The 21,615-nt window shown below is 43.0% G+C and overlaps 1 protein-coding gene across 4 annotated transcripts in view; it reads right to left on the bottom strand.

Moving 5' to 3' along the window:
* MYO1E (myosin IE) overlaps positions 1–21,615 on the bottom strand; it is a 216,949-nt gene that overhangs the window by 34,561 nt on the left and 160,773 nt on the right. For all 4 annotated transcript variants that reach the window (XM_055537799.1, XM_055537798.1, XM_055537796.1 and 1 more), the window contains exons 16-21: positions 21,005–21,086; positions 15,505–15,611; positions 11,432–11,530; positions 4,795–4,939; positions 686–800; positions 309–478 (exon numbers count right to left, since the gene is read on the bottom strand). In XM_055537799.1, the coding sequence (XP_055393774.1) occupies positions 309–478; positions 686–800; positions 4,795–4,939; positions 11,432–11,530; positions 15,505–15,611; positions 21,005–21,086 (718 nt within the window). The remainder of the gene's footprint in view (positions 1–308; positions 479–685; positions 801–4,794; positions 4,940–11,431; positions 11,531–15,504; positions 15,612–21,004; positions 21,087–21,615) is intronic.

The following is a 21,615-nucleotide window of genomic DNA, read 5'->3' as shown; positions in this document are numbered from 1 at the left end:
TCCCTGGTGTATTTTACGAGAAAACCAACACAGAACACAAACCAGCATGTAAGGTAGATTTCAGTTTTGTAAAACTAAATATACAAATGTATGTCTGGATAAAAACGTTCTAAAGGATGCACACAAAATGTTAATAGTGATTGTTTCTGGGTATAGGTGGCTATTTTTCTCTTGGCCTATCTGCATTTTCTACATTTATCTACAATGGACATGTTCTGTTTTGGTAATCCCAAAAGCAAAATGATGAGTTATTTTTAAAACTAAGGAATCCGTTTGGTGACTCCCAGGGGTGGGCAGTCAGCACGTACCTTGAACCTCCTGTCGTACTTGGTCACTGTGTCTGCAAAATCGATCTTCTCCCTCTTGCCCACAAACTGCTGGAGTTCCGGGTGCTCCTCCATCCCAATGTAGTCCCCAATGAAGTTCCTGTTAATACTGTTTCTCCGTCTCTCCTTCTTGTTCAACAGAAGGTTGGAGGCTGCAGTTCCCAAAAGGGCAGAGAAGGAAGAAGGATCAGTCTCCGACAAGGAGGAAAATGCTCCTTGTGGAAAGACACAGAGGGACTCTAAATGAATGCAAGGCTGCAATGCACAGTATGTGCAAAGTACAATGAACTTGTACCTTCATCTAAGCTCAAAAATATCCCTGAGATTTGGTAAATGAATGAAATAAATGACTATAATACCCTCTTCTCTCATTTGGACATATTTCTTCCGGGCCACAAATTTCCTCCATGATTTCTGTATCACTCGCGCATACCCATCGTACTTTCGCTCCCTCATTTCTTCTAGAAGAAAGAGCTGTGAATAGAAAGAAGACAAGTGTGAGTCAGTTCACAGGACCTGAACATTACTTTCTTGGATATTTCAAGGACACTCAGTTTAGTCAAGGACACAATGGGAAACAGCTTCTCAGACTCATAAACAAAGGTGAAAAAAAGGTGTTGCTTATGGTCACTATAACTTTTATATATAAATATACAGAGATAAGATATTTATACATACTTTAAAATTTTGTTTAAAAATTAATTCCGTTTTGGTTGCACTGGGTCTTTGTCGTTGCACGCAGGCTTTCTCTGGTTGTGTTGGCGGGGCTACTCTTCGGTGCGGTGCACACACTTCTCGTTGTGGCGGCTTCTCCTATTATGGAGCATGGGCTCTAGGCACACAGGGCCAGTGGTTGTGGCACACGGGCTTAGCTGCTCCGGAGCATGTGGGATCTCCCTGGATCAGGGATCAAACCCACATCCGCTGCACTGGCAGGTGGATTCTCATCCACTGTACCACCACAGAAGTCCTTATATACATTCTTTTATTAAAAAACAAAGTGGAAAATAGCTGGATCTGAGTGTACCCAGTTGGACCTTAATGATGGTGTCTGCTCTACCTTGTTCCAAACCTCTGTAAGAATCAAATGAGTGATTCAACACACACCCATTTATTTCCCACCTTGATCCAAAGAGGATATTAAGTGGCTAGATCAAATGAGCTCACGGAGGCAGCTTTTAGTGCTGCATATAGCCTCTTACTAGAAGTTGCCAGCTTTTGCAGAAAGCTCGTGCTGCTGTGGAAAGAGGGCTGCCCAACTTTTGGTTCCATGAAAGTACAGACTTCCTACCTCACAGAAATCTACAGGGAGCCATTGGGCAGAGGACAATAACCAGTGATTGGAGCTGGACTTATGATGTGTTAATAAGGACTTGGATTCACCAAGAGGGGCTGAGACTGATGTGGTTAAAGGCTCATATCAGACACTGGCAGGTCTTGAGACTCAGGTCATCTTAATGATGAATACTGTTGTACACCACTCACCAAAGCTCTAGAGTAACGAAGATGACAGCAAACAGCTGTAATGAACTGAGTACCCACAATGGATCAGGAATCATTCTAGATGCTTTACACACATTACTTCATTCAACCACTCAACAACTACATGTACCGCTTATTTGCATTATCTCCAACTTAAAGAGAAGAACATCAGTACTAAGATTGGGTGGAGCTGGAAAGTGAACCGAGGTCTTTCAGGTTCTGCCAGGCTCCTCCTCACTTGGACATAGAATCTGCATCTAATCAACTCGTAAAATGGTGGGAAACTCTCATTCACCTAGGAAGTAGTTTACATGACTCTCTAGGAATAAAAAACAGACCAATAAAAACCCAAAGTAATGATGATGGATGTCACTGTAAAAACATTCCAGAAGTAAACAGGCAAATTTGATTTGAAGGCAGCTGGGCTTGATTTGTTGTCTCAGTTTATCTGGGTTTGTACCCTGGAGCGAGTGATCTCTCTTCCTGACATTCAACTTCTGCTTCTCACAGCTCCACCTCAAACTCAACGTATCAAGAGAGGGGCACTTCATTCCACAGCCCTCAGTGCCGTATACAATAAACAAAGGTGCATATTTTAAGGACAAAAGATTTTTTCAACAATTGGACAGAATGTTTAAAAATCTGAGCCCAGCAACTGCCTGGAAGATTATCCATTGGTGTTTTCTTATCTTCTGTGTTGGGTTTCTGAGTAAGTTTTGTTTTCTTCTTCTTTCCCAGAACTATTTTAAGAGCGTCATAGAAAATATTCTTGTGACTCAGAAAGGATGAAGAGTCAACCAATTCCCAACTTCCTATAGACCAGTTCAAAGATGAGCTGGTTTTTAGGTTCTTTCCAAAAGCCATAGGGGTTAGAAATCAGGGAGGTTCAAGAAGAAAGAGAGAGAGAGGGAGAAGAAGAGAAAAGCAAAAAGCATAGACACATGTAACAAAACCAAACTCTCTGATGCCTAATGTGGGTTCTCAAAGCAAATGGGTTATTTTGTAAATTCAGCACATTTAGTATAAAGTTAAAGCAAAATCACAGGGTAGATTTTTTAAAATCTTTTTTTTTGGCCATGTCTTTCTTGTGGCATGTGGGATCTTAGTTCCCCAACCAGGGATGGAACCCATGCCCCCCGCAGTGGAAGCGTGGAGTCTTAACCAATGGACTGCCAGGGAAGTCCCTAAAAACAATTTTTGTAAAAGTGTTTGCAATGTCAGGGCTAGATGTGGATGGATGAGTAATGCAGGGAGGGGACACAGTAGTAATGATGGGTGTGTGTGTGAAAAAATGGGGGAGAGGAAGAGTCAAGTGAAGGTAAAAATGCAACTGGGAGGAAAACACGGAAAAGAAAAGCCAAAAATAAATCTTGATTTGAAAGTAAAATCTCAAAGCTCAACTGAATCAGAAAAAAAAAAAAAAAAAGCACGAAAAACATTGAGGCTGTTTCTGTGAAAATTCAGCAAGTCGAAAAAGTAAAAACAGAGGAGAGGGTATAAAACAGAAGAGTTCTCCATTGTACCGATAAATCACTCCAGCCTGTTTTAGAAAGAACAGGAACTGTTCTGTGGGTTGCTTAATGGTGTATGACACAACATTTTCATTTTATATTTGGAAATGAAATTGCTGTGAAGCTACAAATATCTCAAAGTGGAAAATGCTACCACAAACTTATCATACAGGTTCTATCGATGTGTGCCACTTACTTATTTAACAGCCTTTAAAGTCATTCAGTTGCGACCATTAGCATTTCTGACCTCAGGCTGATGCTGGGAGGCAGGCAGAACAGGAGTGATAGGGCCCCTTCTAGTGGAGAAAACGCATGGCAGGGCCAGAATCTGCCTCGAGGCAAGGGTTTCCATTACGACCAACACTGCAGGGTCTCTTGGCGATATGGTGACTACTTTTGCCAAATTCACCTCCAACTCTTTTTTTTTTTTTTTTTTGGCTACACCACATGGCATGCAGGATCTTAGTTCCCCAACCAGGGATCAAAACTGTGCCCCACTGCAGTGGAAGCAAAGAGCCATAACGACTGAACCACCAGGGAAGTCTGTCTCCATAGACTCTTGAAAATAGCCTTGTGATTATTACAGGAACCTCAAGAAATGGTGATACCCACCCCTGGTTAGTTCCAGCAGTTTCTCCAGCTTAAAAATTGTCTTCATTTTTAAGCTGCAATTGTTTTCATTCCACAGCCCCAGAGCTATGGGGCAGAAGGACTGAGGGGCTGTGTTGGGTTCCTGCTCAGACTGAGAACATCCTGTGAACAATCATTCAGCTCAGGGTGACCAGATGCTCCACAGGAAAGATTAAAGTTCTACTCAATTAATCTGTGGAGGTCTGATAAGTTTGTAAATTGTAAAACCTATGTGTTTTGAGTTCCTTACTGGTAAATATCTGTATCCTTTAAGATTGGAGATTTCTCCTTCTATCTATTGGTCTCCTCAAAGTCCTTTCTGGGCTTCCTCATGGTCTTCAAGGCACAGTCCTGGGAATTCTCACTCCCAGGCTCTGCTCCACCTTTATGGGACATGATTTGTTTGGTGTCACCCAGGTGAGGATGTAGGTTAACCCAAGCCTCCTTTCTGGGCAAAGAAGTACCTATTAGCTGGGACACTACTGGACACTAAAAATAACTATTGGGCACCTCCTCTGAGCCACTTTCCTCACGAAGCTCTGAGTACACAAAGGCTCACAAAACAGACCCTGACCTCAAGGCAATGACCACCTAGAATGGGAGAGAGACAATAAGTACGAAAAGAAAAGCTCTTGTGATGATGGTTTTGTATCCAAGCTGAGGACTCTGAAGGTGCTAGGATGTGGGGCGTGAACCACACATAGACTCGGAGCAGCGGAAAGCCTTCTTTGAGGAACTGACATTTAAGACAGGAACCACAGGATGAAGTAAAGAAGCCAGCCTCGCTGTGGGGAGGGGGCTGAGAGGGGGGCCACAGGGAGAGGCGTGGCCCGGAGAAAACTCACAGATTCGGGGGCTTTGATGAACACTTTGCTCTTCCCTAGCTGGAACTGGTCACTGTCCATGTTGACGGACTGCAGCAAGTGCAGGACGCCTTGTTTCTCGTCCCCTTTCCACGAGGGCCAGGTGGCTTTGGTCAGGATGGCATACCTGTGAGGAAAACAGGAAAAGAAGGATCAGGCTGGGCCTGGACGCCCCCCAAAGGCACCTGGTGCTGCTGGAGTCCTAGCCATCCCCTTGCCTCCCTTCCGAGGCTCAGGCGTAGACCTTGACAACTGCAAAAACCCACTGGTTCTGGTATGCCCATTTCAGAGCCGCCACCTACTCTTTCCTTCTCCAACCGTTTCCATGCTAACGCCCTGGAGAGAATCTGCTTTTCCTTTCTACCACTGTCTAAAAATAGCATTGCTGAAGGTCACCAACGACACTCTTCTGGCAAAATCAAATGGTCTTTTCTCAACACTGATTTCCCCTGATTTCTTGGGAGCACTTCACAGTCAACGTGAAGAGTTTTTATGAAGCTCCCCATAAGCAGCTGTTATGATGATGATGGATCAGCTTTCATCTGTGGCGGTTTCTGCATCTTGAGTCAGGAGGCCCTGGTGATTGGTCCTCAGCTTTCTCCAGTCTCATCTCTGCTCTCCTCTGGCTCACCCCGCTCCTGGGAGGATGGCCTCCTCTTCCTGCACACATTCCTTCTTCAGAGCCTTCGCCCGTGCTATTCTCTCTGGCAGATGTGCTGGTCTCCAAACCCCTCAGAGGGCTGGCTCCTACCCAGGGGTCGGGGGTGTAGCGGGGAGGGTCCTCCCCTTCAACGACGCTTCCACAGAAACCTTTTTGGACAACCCACGCAAAAACTGTCCCCTTTGCTATTTTCTCTCATAGAAAGTAATATTTTGCCTTCAGAGTATATATCAATTTGTAACGATAGTCATGTCTGTACCTATTCGGGTAATTTATGCCACCCCCATGGGGATAGGAGCTCCACGAGGGGGCGTCATATCTATGGGGCTCACCCCGCACATCTGGCACCTGATACAATGCCAGGAACACGGCAGGAAAGAGTAACCTGTTGTAACTAAAGGGTGTTCTCTGCATCAGGTGTTGTTCTTGGTGCAGGAGATTCCTTTATCTCTATAGCAACCTCAGTCAGCTGGTTTTCCCATTTTGCAAAACAGGAAAGACAGGAAAATAGAGAACTACCCAAGGCTACTCAGCTAGCAGACGTCAGAGCTGGGATCTGAACCCCAAGCTGTTTCTTTCATCACGGCAGTACATACAAGACATGGATTAGTATACGTGTAAACCTTTCCTTTACAGATGATACAGTCTACTACATATGTCTATGTTAGAAACATCATAATTATGTAAGTGAAAGTTTTTCAGTCGTGTCCGACTCTTTGTGACCCCATGGACTATACAGTCCATGGAATTCTCCAGGCAAGAATACTGGAGTGGGTAGCTTTTCCCTTCTCCAGCAGATCTTCCCGACCCAGGAATTGAACCAGGGTCTCCTGCATTGCAGGCGGATTCTTTACCAACTGAGCTGTGAGGGAAGCCCAATTATATAAAAGGCTAACCTAATAGGGGAGAGAGAAGCCTATTACAGAATGTCAAATACAAAAGGTACCAAAAACTTGAGGTAGAAGGAAGGGAGAGAAGGATGGCGGGAAGGAGGGGAAATTAGAGGAGAGTATGGGTGAGAAATTGGAGGGTGTGTTCTATGTGCAGGCACATCTAGAAGATAAGCAATGAATGGGCCCAGGCCTCTAAAGAAGCCCCCCTCCTCCTATGTTCCCAGAAGCTACTACAAGGAGTAGATTCACTAATGGCATCAAAGGGAGAAGGGAACCCTGACAAGGAGACCCTGCCTTCAGGATCCTGGGCTGTCTAAGGGGACACAACCAGGTACATCACACACTTAGAGCCAGCTGGTTAGGACTAAGGTGATTCTAGGGACCCTCTATGCTCCTCCTAAATATCCACATTCTGCCTGATAATATAAATTTCCTCGAGAAGCAATCCTCCTATTAGTGAATCCTCCTATTCACTAATTAGAGATAAAAAGCTTAAAAATGAAAATGTCTACCTGAAGCCACATATTAGCATGAATACTTTTCATACGTGGCATAATAAAGTCAGCTACATCAATTAAGCCTCATAGAAATGACTGACAGCAGAGATGCTACTAGGGGATCTCAGTGGTGAAGAAGTAGTAATGTATCTGCAATCTACAGGGAGGAGGGAGAAAGCTCACACAGGGTATGGGTGCAAAAGGAAAGAGCAGACCAACAAGGTGACACGTTTCTTCGAAGAGTGAGATTTTGCCTGGCTTGATTTAATCCAATCAAAATGATAAACCAAAGTATTTTTATTGTGCAACTACAAATAGGTACCTCTTTGCAATTCACATCAATCCCCTATTAAAATAATACTGTATTTCTCTCTCTCTTTTTTTAATAGTAAGGAACTTGGTTTCCAGAGACTTTTTCTTCTCCTTTTTCCTGACAAGACCTTTAAGAGTTTGGGTCTGGGAAAGACAGGGGAATTGCCTGTCCCTTTGACCATGGACCACTTGTGGAGGTTCCCTTGCTTTTAGGAAGACTGGCAGCAGTCTCCTCACTTCCTTTTGTAGTTCACTGGAGAGACCAGAGCATAATTCTAGTACAATGTTCTCTCACTATGTAAGTACACCCTGTTCACTCATGTTTCTCCAGGACATACTGGTGGGAATGGGTTCACAAGGCAATGGGATGCTGCCTAATAGATGCCTTTGATAATTCTGCAGAGATGAGCCTAATGACTTACACCCCTTTCATCAAGTGGTTTCAATTTAAGACCAATATTTCATCCCAGGGCCTTTGCACTGGCTGTTGTCACTGCCTAGAATTCCCTTCCTTGCCCCTAGTCTGCAACGCTCCTTTAAAAAAATTTTTAAATGTATTTTTGGTTGTGCTAGGTCTTTGTTGCTGCTCACAAGCTTTCTCTGGTTGCAGCAAGCAGGGGCTACTCTCTGGGTATGGTGCGCAGGCTTCTCTAGTTGGGGAGCACGGGCTCTAGGGTGAACGGGCTTGTGTAGTTGTGGCACACAGGCTCTAAAGCATGAGCTCAGTAGCCGTGGCCCACAAGTTTAGTTGCTCTGAGGCATGTGCGATCTTCCTAAACCAGGGATCGAACTTGTGTCCCCTGCACTGGCAGGTGGATTCTTAACCATTGCATCACCAGGGAAGTCCTGCAAGGGTTCTTGTAATTGCCCAGATGACGAAATCAATGGTTCCTCTTCAGAGGAAACACAGCCCAAACTTGTGACCTCCAGCTTCTGGCACTTGGATTTAAGGATGTGTCTGACCTCCAAGGACACTAAAAAGTCCCAGGAGCCAACAGGACACTCGCTATACTCCGTGCTTGAGATAATAAAGGTATAAACTGATTTAATTACTCACAGTGGATCACAGGATGAGAAAGGGACTGAAAGACTCTGGACAAACCCTGTTACAATCCCAGACTCATACACCTTATGGAAAACAGCACTGTCTCTGGAAAAATATTCCTTGCCCACTGACAGATATATGGCCTTGTAGCCATTTTTGAGTAGGAGACAAAACACATACTTTATACTGAAAAACAAATTTTCTTTCTGAACTTTGTATTATCCTCCCAGTACTTTCAAATCAAAACAAAACAAAAATATGACAACATCAAGCGTCTGCTTTGTGTAAGACGGGGAGGCCGTCTGTCTCTTCTAAAAGGAAAAGCCCACAGCAGGAGAGCTAAGCAGGAAGGCATCTAAGGATAAAATCATTTCAGAAAAAGGCGCTCGACACAAAGGGCATAACAGACATGCACTAAACGCTGACTCTGGAAGGCACACAAGAAAGCACCGCTCGTGCAGCCATGCAGCTAGCCTGGTACTTGAGAGAGGCCTGGATATTAGATCCAGGTCATTTCACAGCTCATTTAAGGAGCTGCTGCAAACAAGTAACGCAGCCTGCTCAGGGCACCCCAGACACTCTGGCCGAGAGCATGGACTTCCTGCTCCCCGCAGAGTGGCGGAGCTCACAGCACTGCTTACGGAAGTCAGCTTTGTCAGTGTGTTTTTAAATAATATGGAAGGAAGGAACTGGTTTCTCAAAAGAAAAAAAAAAAAAATTTAGGTAACATTAAAAAAAAAAATCTGATCTGTTTTCAATAGCAATGCCAATTAGAAAGAATCTGAAAATATCGAATAAACAGTTTTTAAGTACAGGAACTTCCCTGGTGGCTCAATGGTAAAGAATTTGCCTGCCAATGCAGGGGACATGGGTTCAATCCCTGTCCCGGGAAGATCCCACACGCTGCCGAGCAACTATGACCATGTGCCCTAGAATTGGTGAGCCACAGCTCCTGAGCCCATGGGTCACCACCACCAAGGCCCGCACACCTGGATTCTGTGTTCTGCAAAAACACAACCGCTATGAGAAGCCCGTGCACCACAACGAAGCGTAGCCCCCACTCTCTGTAACTAGAGAAAGCCTGTGCAAAGCAACAAAGCCCCAGGGCAGCCAAAAATGAATTAATTTTTAAAAAGAACTTTAAATAAAAAAGAAAAAGTTTTTTAAGTACAGAAAAAATATTGAAGGAGAATAAAACTAGAAACATTTTGGAATTGTTGAGGGCAAGCCTTTTGAAATTAAAGCAAATTGGAGGAAATATTTCTTATTCACTATTTTCTGTATTTAACTTTCTTCCCTCTTAATTAAAAAAGGGTATTTTCAAAGAAATGCAGTTCTGCAAAAAATATTAACGATCATCTAAGCCACAGTTCTCTCAACTGCCTTTGTCTCCCCAGGCCACATGGGGCAATGTCCGGATACAGTTTTGGGTGTCACTACTTGGGGAAAATAAGGGTGGGATGGCGGGGTTGCTGGTACTACTGGCATCTAGTAGGTAGAAGCTAAGAAGGTTGCTAAACATCCTACAATGTCCAGGACAGCCTCACACGAGGACTCATCCAAACCAAAATGCCAATAGCTGAGGTTGAGAAATCCTGTCCTAAGCTAGTGCCGGCCATCTGTTTAAAGAAGAGCAAGTCTTTCATAATTAACATCTCAGTTGTTTGTCAGCAAATGGAGACTGCTACAGTGATGCAAGAGCACTCCAAATTTATTTTCTAACCTTCCTAAAGACTTCTTTTCATATTGCGTGTTTACACTAGAGGTGTAGTGGGCCTTTTAATTCAGAGAGCCCTGATGGTGATAGTTTAATCAGCCTCCAAAATCATCAGCAATCTTGAATGTGTGGGGACAAAAATCAATGACGTTTTACTGTACAGAACGATCCACCCTTTGGCCAAGCCTCTCCTGACCTTCCACATCAATGACCTTCCACAGATGATGACCCATATTGATAAGCAGTAGATTAGCCATCCCTATCTCCCGGCAGAAGAAACAACATCCTCAAAGGGAAAGCTACTCTATTAGAAATATTGGATTTCAAAGATGGCAATTAAGTTCTTCTCCTTCCTAAACCTCTGTGTTACATAAAATCTGAATTAAAGAAAAATGTTCTTATATCTTGCTCCTGTATCATATACCAGGAAGACATAATTATTTTCTGATTAAAACAGTAAATATGGCTTCCTTCTTTCATAAAGGAAATTAAATAAATGTGGAACATCAGTGAAACTCCACTAATTTAGAATCACTAGAGAAATTAGAATCATGTCGTATTTTAAGAACACTAAATTTTATCCTTTTTAAAAACAACACAAAGTAAGAACAATTTAGCACAGATCCTGCCAAATGCACTTTAATAGAAATATAAAATCAGTTTAACTTTATGTTTGGACAAAAAATTTGAGGTTAAATACCTTAAGCTTATTAAATATTTTCCTGAAACTGTCTCCACACTATTAATTTGCTCAGTCAGTTAAATGTCAGTCTCTCCCCATGTCACAATTACCATGAATTTCTGAACTGATGTATCACTCTAAACAGACAAAATACTTGATTTTTACTTAAAATAAATGATGCTTTAAAATGATTTATTCACAATAAATGATGTTAAAAAGAATTATTATAACTTAATACTAAAAAGACAAATAATTTAAAAGTGATCAAAGGACTGGACAGACATTTCTCTAACAGCTAATAAGCACATGGAAAGATACTCAACAATATCTTCCATTAGGGAAGTACAAATCAGAACCACAGTGAGAAACTACTTCATTCCAACCGGGATGCCTAGAACCAAAAAGTCGGATAATAACAAACATTGGCAAGGATGCACATAAACTGGAACCCTCAAACACTGTTGGTGGGGATGTAAAATGGTACAGCCGCTTTGTAAAACATATAGCAGTTCATCAAAAAGGTCAAACATAATTACCATTTGACCTGGCAATTCCATTTTTATGTATGTTCCCAAGAGAAATAAAAACATATGCCTACATAAAAATGTGTATGTGAACACTGATAGACACATTACTGGTTATTCAAAAGAGCCAAATGTGATGTCTATCACATTATTGTTGGATGTACAACTCTATGAATATATTAAAAGCCACTGAATTGTATACTTCAAGTGGGTGAATTGTATGATATGTGAATTATATCTCAATAAGCCTGTTTAAAACATAAAAGAGTCCCAAGGCACCAGTCTTACCTCTGCAGGAATTTTTGAAAGACACGCCGATAGGCGTAACCAGCTCTCCTCACGCGAATGTTCTCTTTGAGGCCCAGGTATTCTACTTGATGCTTTACCCTATAAAGGAGAGAGAGAGCCAGGATGGGACTGGATAATCTTTTCACCCTATTCTCCTACCCACTATACCCACAAACTCCCAATTCCACATTTCAGGGAAGCATATTAAAAAAGATTGTAAATTATAATAATCTGAGTCTGAGCTGGTCCTCAGATTATACAATATTCACACATATCTGGTAAACCAAAGGAGTAGAAACCTGAGTCAGGAACATAATTTTCCTTTTTCCCGTCCTCCAAATCCCAAACTCACCATCGACCTTTTCTCCATTAAGGAAATTACACATGATGCTGTCAATTAGAGATATCTGCTCATTTTAAGTCTTTTTCACAAATACTGGCTATACCCCAAGCTTTGAGGCAGGAATGCATCACCCATTGATTCAAGAAGAAATGTTCCTTCCTCATGAATCACATGGAAAACAATATGCCTCATGTGAAAGCATTGCTCCATTCATTACAACTTTCATCATTAGGAATTTTTGTCAACCGGACAACTGGTTCAAAGTATTAATATTGTGTTATGTTTACAATTCCATGTTTTTTACATATTCCTGGAGCACCATCACTCCTCAGTAAACATCAGCCAGGCTGGCAATACCTGTTGTTCTCCTGAGTAAGCCGTCTCCTCCTTTCAGAAGGAGTCCTCTTTCAAGACTGTCCTCAGCCATTAACCCAAGAAGGTCAGGGCCAGAGAACTCCACCAGGGCAGTAATTCAGAATCCAGGGCAGGCAGTTTGCCCAAAGCCAAATGAAGACACATTTCCAACAGGAAAAGAAAAATAAACTACACGCCATAAACTTGTGGAATGAGTAACCCTGTCCGCCGAGAACTTCAATTGACCGTGTGATCCCTGCCAATGAAGCACACCGCCCTTCCGTGGACCCTGAAGTTTCATGCTCACAATGAACTGAAACCAGGCGTGCTCAGTCGCTCAGTCCTGTCCGACCGACTCTTTCTGACCCCAGAGATCACAGCCCATGAAGTTCCTCTGTCCATGGGACTTTTCTGGGCAAGGAAACTTAAGTGGGTTGCCACTTCCCCTCCAGGGGATCTTCCCGACCCAAGGATCAAACCGCATCTCCCACGTCTCCTGCAATGCAGGCAGATTCTTTACTACTGAACAACTGGAAAAACCCCAGAGTGAAACCATCGGTCACAGTAAACCTGAACCAAGACATGAGGGCAGATCCCAGGATGCCATCCTACTGGAAACACAAATCAACATTTGACTAAGGAACACCTTAGTCTTTGTAACACCAGTTTACAAGAGTGTATGCTAGGAAGTTCCTCACGGAAATTCAAATAAGGGATGTGATTAAAAAAAAAAAAAAGTGAGCGAGGGGGACACCATTGGTGGAAACTCTATGAAAATTTACTGAATAAAATGTACCCCGTCTTCATTTCTCCAGTCTTTGATATTCCAATGACTCAGTTTGGATTTTGAGAAGGTGGCATCATGATTGAGGAACTTCCAACCAGCAGCTACTGTAAGATATCCGCATTAGAGTGCCTGTCAGCAGAGCTGAATACGTGGGGCAGGGGAGAGCGTGCCAGGGAGATACTGCATTTGAGGATGAGTGAGATGTTTTCAGTCATGATTACGTTTGCTGGGAAGAGAAGCTGGAGTGAGTCTGAAGTAGGGGGAAGGGTGGGCTCCAGCACTTCTTAGCAATCCCTCTGCTTTCTAGACTCTTGTAATTTATTCTGAGGCTGCTGATGACACCACCCTTCTACTCGGTGTGTATGTGCATGAGATGTGAGTGTGGGTGAGTGAGCACAGGAGTGACGAAGAGACGGGCAGAGGCAGGATGGCAGACGCAGGGGAACAGATCTGGGGGTGTTCATTCTGTCTGACCGAAGGAGTCCCTCTCTGGCCTGACCCTCTTACTTAAAGAGGAAGAGACTGAGGACTCAGGAGATGAAGTGCTTCACTCAAACTAGTTGGTGACAGACCAGCACAGGATATAGTTCTTCCAAATCCTAGGCTAGAACTTAGCTCTAGATCAGCTGCTCTCCAAATATGAGGCCCAGACCATCATTACTAGCATCACTTGGGGGCTTGTTAAGAATGCAGACCCCCAGGCCCCACCCCATGCTCAATGACCCAGAAACTCTGGGAATGGGGCCCTGTCATAAGCCTTCCAGAGGATATTCTGATGCATACTCAAGTTTGAGAACTAGTGTCAGAAGGCAAAACCCCCCAGACATTTTCCATCTGTTATCCTCTTGACATCAAAGGAAAAAGTGTGTGCCACAGTTCAGAAAAGCAGAGGGCAATTTAAGCACATCCAGAGGAATGACTGAGAAGGGGCAAGGTTGGATTCCACATCCAGTTCCTTCAAAGGAATGGCTGGAGTGGCTAAGTGATGAGTTCACGGAAGAGAAGATCCCAGGAAAACATGGCAACTGCCTTGAACTAGCAGAAGAACCATCACACAGAAGAGTCCCAAGAATGCTTCTTTTGGCTGAATAGAATAAAACCCACTTAGAGAAGGGCTGCAGTGCCAGCTGGTGGCAAGAGGTATCCAAAGGTGAGCTGATGACCCAGGAGGAATGGGTTTCCCATCAGAGCATGAATGTCATTTACAGATAATATTGTAAGTGAATCTTAGATTATTTTAAATTGAAAAATTTGAGTAATTCTATAAAAAAGATGTCTTAGGAATCTGCACTTATTGATGACATTATTCAGAATATTGTAAGACAACCAAACAGAAGGCTGCCACATCCCAGCAGCACCTTAAGGTGAGAAAAACAGTCTTAGGCTGCACCACAGAGAGTGAAAATACAAAGAAGGATTGCTGTGTGAGACAGCAAGTGCTCACACCTGGGCGTTTTCCTTCCTATTTATCTTTTCCTCCCTGGAAATGATCAAGCATTATCTGTCTGCTGTGGGCTGGAAAGGGTGTTGGTGGGGAGATGGGAAATGAACCCTCCAGGTCCCTCGGGGGAGGTGATGAGCAGCTAGGAATTTTCATCCTGGTCTTCCCATTGGAGTTTAACCTTGACTCAGTCACTTGATACCTAGAAGAGTCTATGTTTTTTTCCAAGAGAGAAAAGAAAAAAGAAAAAAAGATAGGCATTCCAGCATGAATTCTAGTATGAACAGGAACACCAGTATGCTCAAGTCCATCACATCTGGTGACGGTGGTAGGACTTCTCTCTCTAGTGCAAGTCACTCACAGGGTCTCTCTTCAGCCCTGCTTCCTGTGTTCCTACAGACAGGAGGAATTTCCCCAGCTGGATACAAAACCTATATTCTCCAGTCATCATCTTAACATTTTCCTACTCAATCATCCCCCTTGAATCCTGCAGAGGCCACATCCCTAAATGGCAGGTGTAGGAGAAATGTGACGTAGGACTCCTCAGAAGCCAGGGAGGATATGGCTCACTGCTTATATGCCTCACATTTCCCTTGGGCTGGTTCTCTCCTAGAGAGTCACTCTGCTCATCAGCACCGGGCTTGGGGGTTACAGAGCCTACAGCCCCTCTGCCCACATAAGCAACTAAACGACAGATCATTTTTTAACTAGCTCTGCAGAACCCCACCTGCAACCCTGAGCTCAGCATTCCAGGCCACATCCTGTGGGTGCTGACGAGGAGCCGAGTGCACTAAGAATGTCTACACAGGACCTAAACTAATCTGAAAACCATCCTGACTCTGCTGTGCTGGGGTTTGCTTTCTTTTTTCCATTTGCCCCCGGACTAGCCAAGATCAACATTATAAATCGCTAATTCTGAACTGAAGGGCACTGCCAACATTTCAGGAAAAAACAAGGAGGGGAAAATGATATATACATAGGCTTCTTCCTGAAGTTAAGACATGAAGACATAAAACACATCTGAAGACAACTGAAACTGCTCCTGCCTGGGGAAGAGGCCAGATGGCCTGACTTGAGCAGTGGGAAAACAGGCCGAGGCTGCCCTTGATGTCAGCTGCCCTTGACCTCCACCTGTGCCTCTGCCATACCTGCTTTCCTCCCAGTCTTTGGGCTTCTTGGTTTCGTTGGGTTTGATGCAGCGAATGTAGTGAGGTGTACATTTCATCAGGGTGCTCACGAGGTCATTGGCTTGTTTCTGGAAAGGAAGAATAACATCATTTAGAAACATGGAATGTGCTCTAAAGTAGATCAGCTTTCCAAGGAGACTTGTGTGCAAATGTGCAGCTAGAAATTCATCCTCATGACAGTATGTTCATTAGATATAACTCAGGGATACTACACTTTCTCAAAGCTCTATTGACTATTACGGTGATCTGAACACTCACAAGTGCATTTGAAATTAAATTTTTGACAACAATGAGGCCTTTTTAGTATAGTTAATAAAATAAAAGCAAAAAAGAATCCACCAAACCCAGTATATCCAGACACATATTTTTAAGAGAAATAAGAAAGCATGCTAATTATTAACAACTTTAGTTAATTTCATATCAACTGAGGACTTTTGAAAATACATTTTTATTATAAACTCTGGAGGGAGAGGTGGTACACAAATTATCTGCAAGGATAAATCATTAGAACCCCCTGTACTCTTTCCAGGCAATCCAACCAATGAAGAATCATCTTAATAAAATGATGGAAAGTCACAATTAAAAGGTGGGAGACACATAAAAATTTCAGAATTCATTATAAATGGCAGAATTCATTATAAATGGCATTCATAATAAATGCCATTTCATTCACTTTCTTCCTCAGCACGTCTTTTTACAGACTTGCTGACTTGGAGCCCTTTTAGTGTAGCAGGAAACATACTCCTTCGCAAACTAAAATATTCGATGTAAAATCATTCCTCACTACCTGCACACTGGGTACCCACGATGGAACTGGGTTCAAGCAGAAAAAGCCACATAAATAGAGTTACAATTGCTCATGACATATTTCAAATCATGAGTATCTCAAATGAAAAACACATCAGAGCCTAGATCAGCATTTCTATCCCCACAGCTGAGTACACCCCATGGATCCAAGAACAGGGCACACACAAACTCTCATTCCAAGCAAATCAGCGTGAAAAGAGAAAACCTCTAAAAGAAAATAGAGGAAAGGATCTCTAAAGCCAGAAAACCATTACCAAGTCAGCAGAAGGGACTTGCCTGTAGTAGACAACCCTCTTTCAATTAGGACTTTTCTATTTTCAAGGGCTTGGGAAATCCAAAACCCTTGAGAAAAACTCTAGTGTATTCAAAGCAAAAGTTCTCCATTTAGACATGCAGAATATGGCATTATTTGCAATGCTTGGAATTCAGAGCAAAGGTGCAGAGGCTGTATGAGCAAAGCAAAGCTCCATGATAACAATGTAAATTGACTTTTCTTCCTTGTTTATGAGAGATTGCATCTTTTTTTAAATCCCAAACTCTTATTTTTAAGAATAACTTGGCACACTATTTAGTCCTAAGCATTTAAGAGCATCTCTTTTCAACCTAGCAAGTTGAAATGCTAAGTCACTCCAGTCGTGTCCGACTCTGTGTGACCCCATAGATGGCAGCCCACCAGGCTCCCCGTCTCTGGGATTCTCCAGGCAAGAACACTGGAGTGGGTTGCCATTTCCCTCTCCAATGCAGGAAAGTGAAAAGTGAAAGTGAAGTCGCTCAGTCGTGTCCGACTCTTAGCGACCCCATGGACTGCAGCCCAGCAGGCTCCTCCGTCCATGGGATTTTCCAGGCAAGAGTACTGGAGTGGGGTGCTGCTGCCTTCTCCGAGCAAGTCGAAAACACAGGGGCAATTTTGACTTAAGTTTATATGCCACTTGACACAGTTCTTTCCAGCTCAAAATAGTAATGTACTGAAAATGCTTCATGGACTAGACACGGGTTTTCTTATTTATGACTCACGATTATCATTCCCATTTTTTAGATGAGAAAACGGGGCCTTAAATAAAGTATTGCTCGAGATGACACAATTAGTAAGCAACAGCAGTGAGGCTTGAACCCAAGACTGTGAGCTAGCAAGTTTTTTTCCTAACCACAATGCCTTCCTCCTTCCTAAGGAAGATAATGACTAATTTATTGTAATACCAAAAGGAATTAACTGGGAGGGCTAGGATTAGACAGAAGCCTTTAGGTTGTGGGATAATTAATTTGAGCAAACAAGAATTTATCTTAACCATCACAATTATCCTGTACTTAGCTATGGGTCAACTGTAGATGTCCCCAGAGGTGGTGGGGAAGCCACAGTTTGAATTTACTCTGACTCCAGACAAGAAGAGCCCATGACTTTAGAACAGAAAGCTTCCAAAGCTACCTGCTGAGCAGAAGTGGCCATCAAGATATGCAGACCAAACAGTAAGCAAAGGTGACACTCCTTAGGGTGCCGGCTCCTCATTCTACCCTCCTCGTAGATCGTTAGCAAGTCTGAACTAGGATCCTGGCTCTGCTCTTTGCAAGCTGTCTAACAAATCACTAAATTTCTTTGGACCACAGTTGCCCATCTGTAAACTAAGCAGAACTAGAATACTTCTACTACCTCGATCTGCAGGTTGGAATGGATGTTCAATGTCTACTGGCCCAGTTATCTCATGGCACTTGCATCTCCTGCCACATCTGCTCCTTTAGAGGCCAGGCCCACTTAGACAAAGCTACCAGCCCAGTCTACTTTGCCGACTCTGAGCTCCATTCTATCTCCCAACAGCATCAACCTTTGGCTCTAATTTCAAAACTGGTCCCTTTTAGCCATGACAATGTAGAATTTACGAAAGCCTCAATAATCACATGTTATTAAATGAAGAATACGCTTTATAAACAAAGAGAGTGGAAGTTCTCACCAAATATTCTATAAATTAAATTCTACAGAACTCTTTCACATTTTAAAGACTTAGAATACACAAAATACCCGATATTAAAACTACCTTGAACATTAATTTTTATTCTAAGGAATGCAGGATCCCTTTAAACACTTACACCTCAGAGATATTAAGATGATATGTAGCTACTATATATAAAATAACCAACAAGGGCAGCCAGTATAGCACAGGGAACTATACTCAATATTTTGTCATGATCTATAAAGGAAAAGAACATAAAAAATTATACATATATATGTATAACAATCCTTTTGCTGTACATCTGAAACTAACACAAATTGTACATCAACTATACTTCAATAAAAAATTTTTTTAAAAAGATGATGCTTAGCATCTGCAAAATACTGAGGATATGAAAGATGTAAGAGATTGGGCCAGAGCTATGCATCTCTAAGAGGTGACTTACGAGACATAAAACAGGGAGACTCACTCCTATGTGGAGGCAGAACATCAGACAGCCAGAGGCCACATGGTTCACCAAGGAGGGACCATTGAAGGTGAGAATAGGTAGAGTCCAGGCTCCCTAAACAAGCTTGCTGACTCCCCCAGCCATAGCAATATGGAACATTCTGAGTATGCCTGGAAGGGGGCAACTCTGAGCATTCAACTAGATAAGAATAAGAAGGAGGCAAAGGGTTCAAGTCTTCCAAGGAGGAGAAAAACGCCCCTCCCCCACCCTGCTTTTCATAGGAAATAAGCTGGACTGAGAACCCAGACCACTTGAAAGTGAGTCACTGCAGCCCTGATGATCTGGGCCCCTTGGATGTGACTGTGTGACAGTCTTGTGACCAGAGTTTCCAGCCTAAAGCGCATCCTCTTCCAGGACCCAGAAGTGACGGCATGAGTCAGAGCCGTGCACAGAGGTTAACATGTGGGGCTTTGTGAGCGCTGAACTCCATCCAAACTCCGTCCCAGGACATCCTATGCCTCCAGTTCCTTGAACAGGATTGTCCTTCATCCCCTAGTGGACTCTACCCTCTAACTCAAGACCCGGCTTGCATCTGACTTCCTCCACAAAACCTGAGGCCCCTCTGGATGGGATTGTCTTATCGCTGTGACATGACAGCGTCTGTGTCCTCAGAGGCTAGGGAGGCAGGCTTCCATTTTCCTGAAATGTTCAGAGAAGAAAAAGCCAGTGAACAGAACAGACAAGAACAACCACCGTATCCATGGGGCTGGGGTTATCGAGAAGGGTGAGAAGGGCAGGTAGGATCTGGTTGTACAGCTGGTGGGGGGAGGACAGTCCAGGTGGAGAGTCAGCACAGGCGCATCAAGTGTCCACTGAGATTTATCTAGAGATGAAGAAGCTGGGAGAGAAGGAGGGGACAGATGGAGTATACGTAACATGAGAGCATATGCTTTTGTGTTTATGTTTCAGGCAGTGTGTGCCTTAGATGGATTATGAAATTAATTACCACAGTATCCCCCCTGAGATTAGGTACTAAAATCTCTACCTTACAGAGAGGCAAAAGAAGCACTGAGAATTTAGGTAATTTTCTGGCAATCATGTGGTGAGAGATTTGAACACTAATGATGAACCCCAGGGCCCTACTCTTAATCACTTGATGATCCCATTGATTATGAAGACAGAGTGGTATTTAATTGGTATGATTCTTTAAAAAACCATTTTTAATATGCACACTACTATATATAAAATAGATAATCAACAAGGGTCTACTGTAGAGCACAGGGAACTCTACTCAATACTCTGCAATAACCTATATGGGATATGTATAGCTCAATCACTTTGCTGTACACCTGAAATTAAAACAACATTGTAAATCGACTATACCCTCATATAAAATAAAAATTTTAAATGAATATATAAAAGTGTTTTCATCTGGTATAACTAAAAAAGAAAAAGTTTGCTGACTGGTTTTCAAAAAATTACATGATGGAGTATGTTCAACACAACCTTTAAATTCAGAGTGTCGTTAGGGACAATTTTATCACACAAGGCCTCTGATAGTTCAGTGCACACCCCACGAGAGGCTTCCAAGAAACACTAAGAGAACTTCCCTGGTTGTCCAGTGATTAAGACTCCAAGATCCCAATGCATGGGGCATGGGTTTGATCCTTGGTCTGGCCATTAAGATCATGCATGCTGCAAGGCACAGCCAAAAAAAAAAAGAAGAACAAAAGATACCCTAAGAATTCCTTTGATTCTGAGATACTGTGGGGCCAAGATGCCTGTAATTCACAAAAAGAAGGGCCTGCAAGGTCCAGTGAGGAAGGTGCATAAACCCCCTTGAAAGGCTCAGCAGAATTTCAGGTAGTATAAAGAACTTGGAGGAGTTTGGGGGTCTAGTCTGGAAAACTGTCATCAAAATCCAAAATATGGCTCTAGATCATAAAATTTCTCTAATAGATTAATGTGAATTCTCCTAGATTCAGGGCAAAGCCATTTCCTCTTAGAAAGTAGCTGATTATCATCTGCTGACTATTAAGCTACGAGGTACTTAATATCCCTTTGGGGTTTTAGTACAGCCAAGTCAAATCCAGCTAGCATCCTGTAACCCTTTCTCAAGCGGCAACATCACTTCTGGCCATCTTCTGTAACCCATCTGTTGCATCTCACTGACCTCAGCCTGGCCCAGGGGTACGACAGTTCCTGAGTCCCAGAAAATCCTAACTCTTACAGGAATCCATAAATTTCCCAAAATAGAACAAACCTTTATTTTGCTTCCGGCAGTAGTTGGGCGGCCTTTCTTGTCAGCTTGCAGATTTTCCGGAAATAAAGACTTTATAAAAGGTCTGAAAAAAAAGAGAGAGAATGGATTAGCAATCAGCAAGTACCTCGGGGGCTGGAACACCTTCTTCCATAGAGAAGTGAGAATCGTCCAGAAGCACAGAACCTTGACTACAGAATGGCCACTTGACTCAAAGCACAAGCCATCAAGTTAAAAATGTAGGATAATAAAGCAGTGGACAAGAGGAACACTGAGAAAGAATTCTAAGACAGAAACATCTTGGAAAATAAAATTGGAAAAATAAAATTTTAAACTCTGCCTTTCATGTTTCCCCACCCACTATTATTGAGACACACCTTGGCAGCAGGACACAACAGAGGGGGCTGAGTGTGAATTTGCTGAGTTAAATAAGAGAGGCCACAGCACGAGGCTGTGTGTGACTTGTCCAGATTCAATGCAGATTCTGCTTTGCTCTAAAGCAGGGTTTCTCAACCTTGGTGCTAAGGATACTTGGGATTGGATAATTCTGTGTTGGGACCCCGGGGTGAGGGGTGGTGTGTGCTTTACACATTATGGGATGTTTCACAGTATCA

Source organism: Bubalus kerabau, chromosome 10, assembly GCF_029407905.1.
Source record: "Bubalus kerabau isolate K-KA32 ecotype Philippines breed swamp buffalo chromosome 10, PCC_UOA_SB_1v2, whole genome shotgun sequence".
NCBI classification, from domain to species: Eukaryota; Metazoa; Chordata; class Mammalia; order Artiodactyla; family Bovidae; genus Bubalus; species Bubalus kerabau.
Note: the sequence above shows the minus strand (reverse complement) of the source record. Positions and strands in the feature narration are given on the sequence as shown.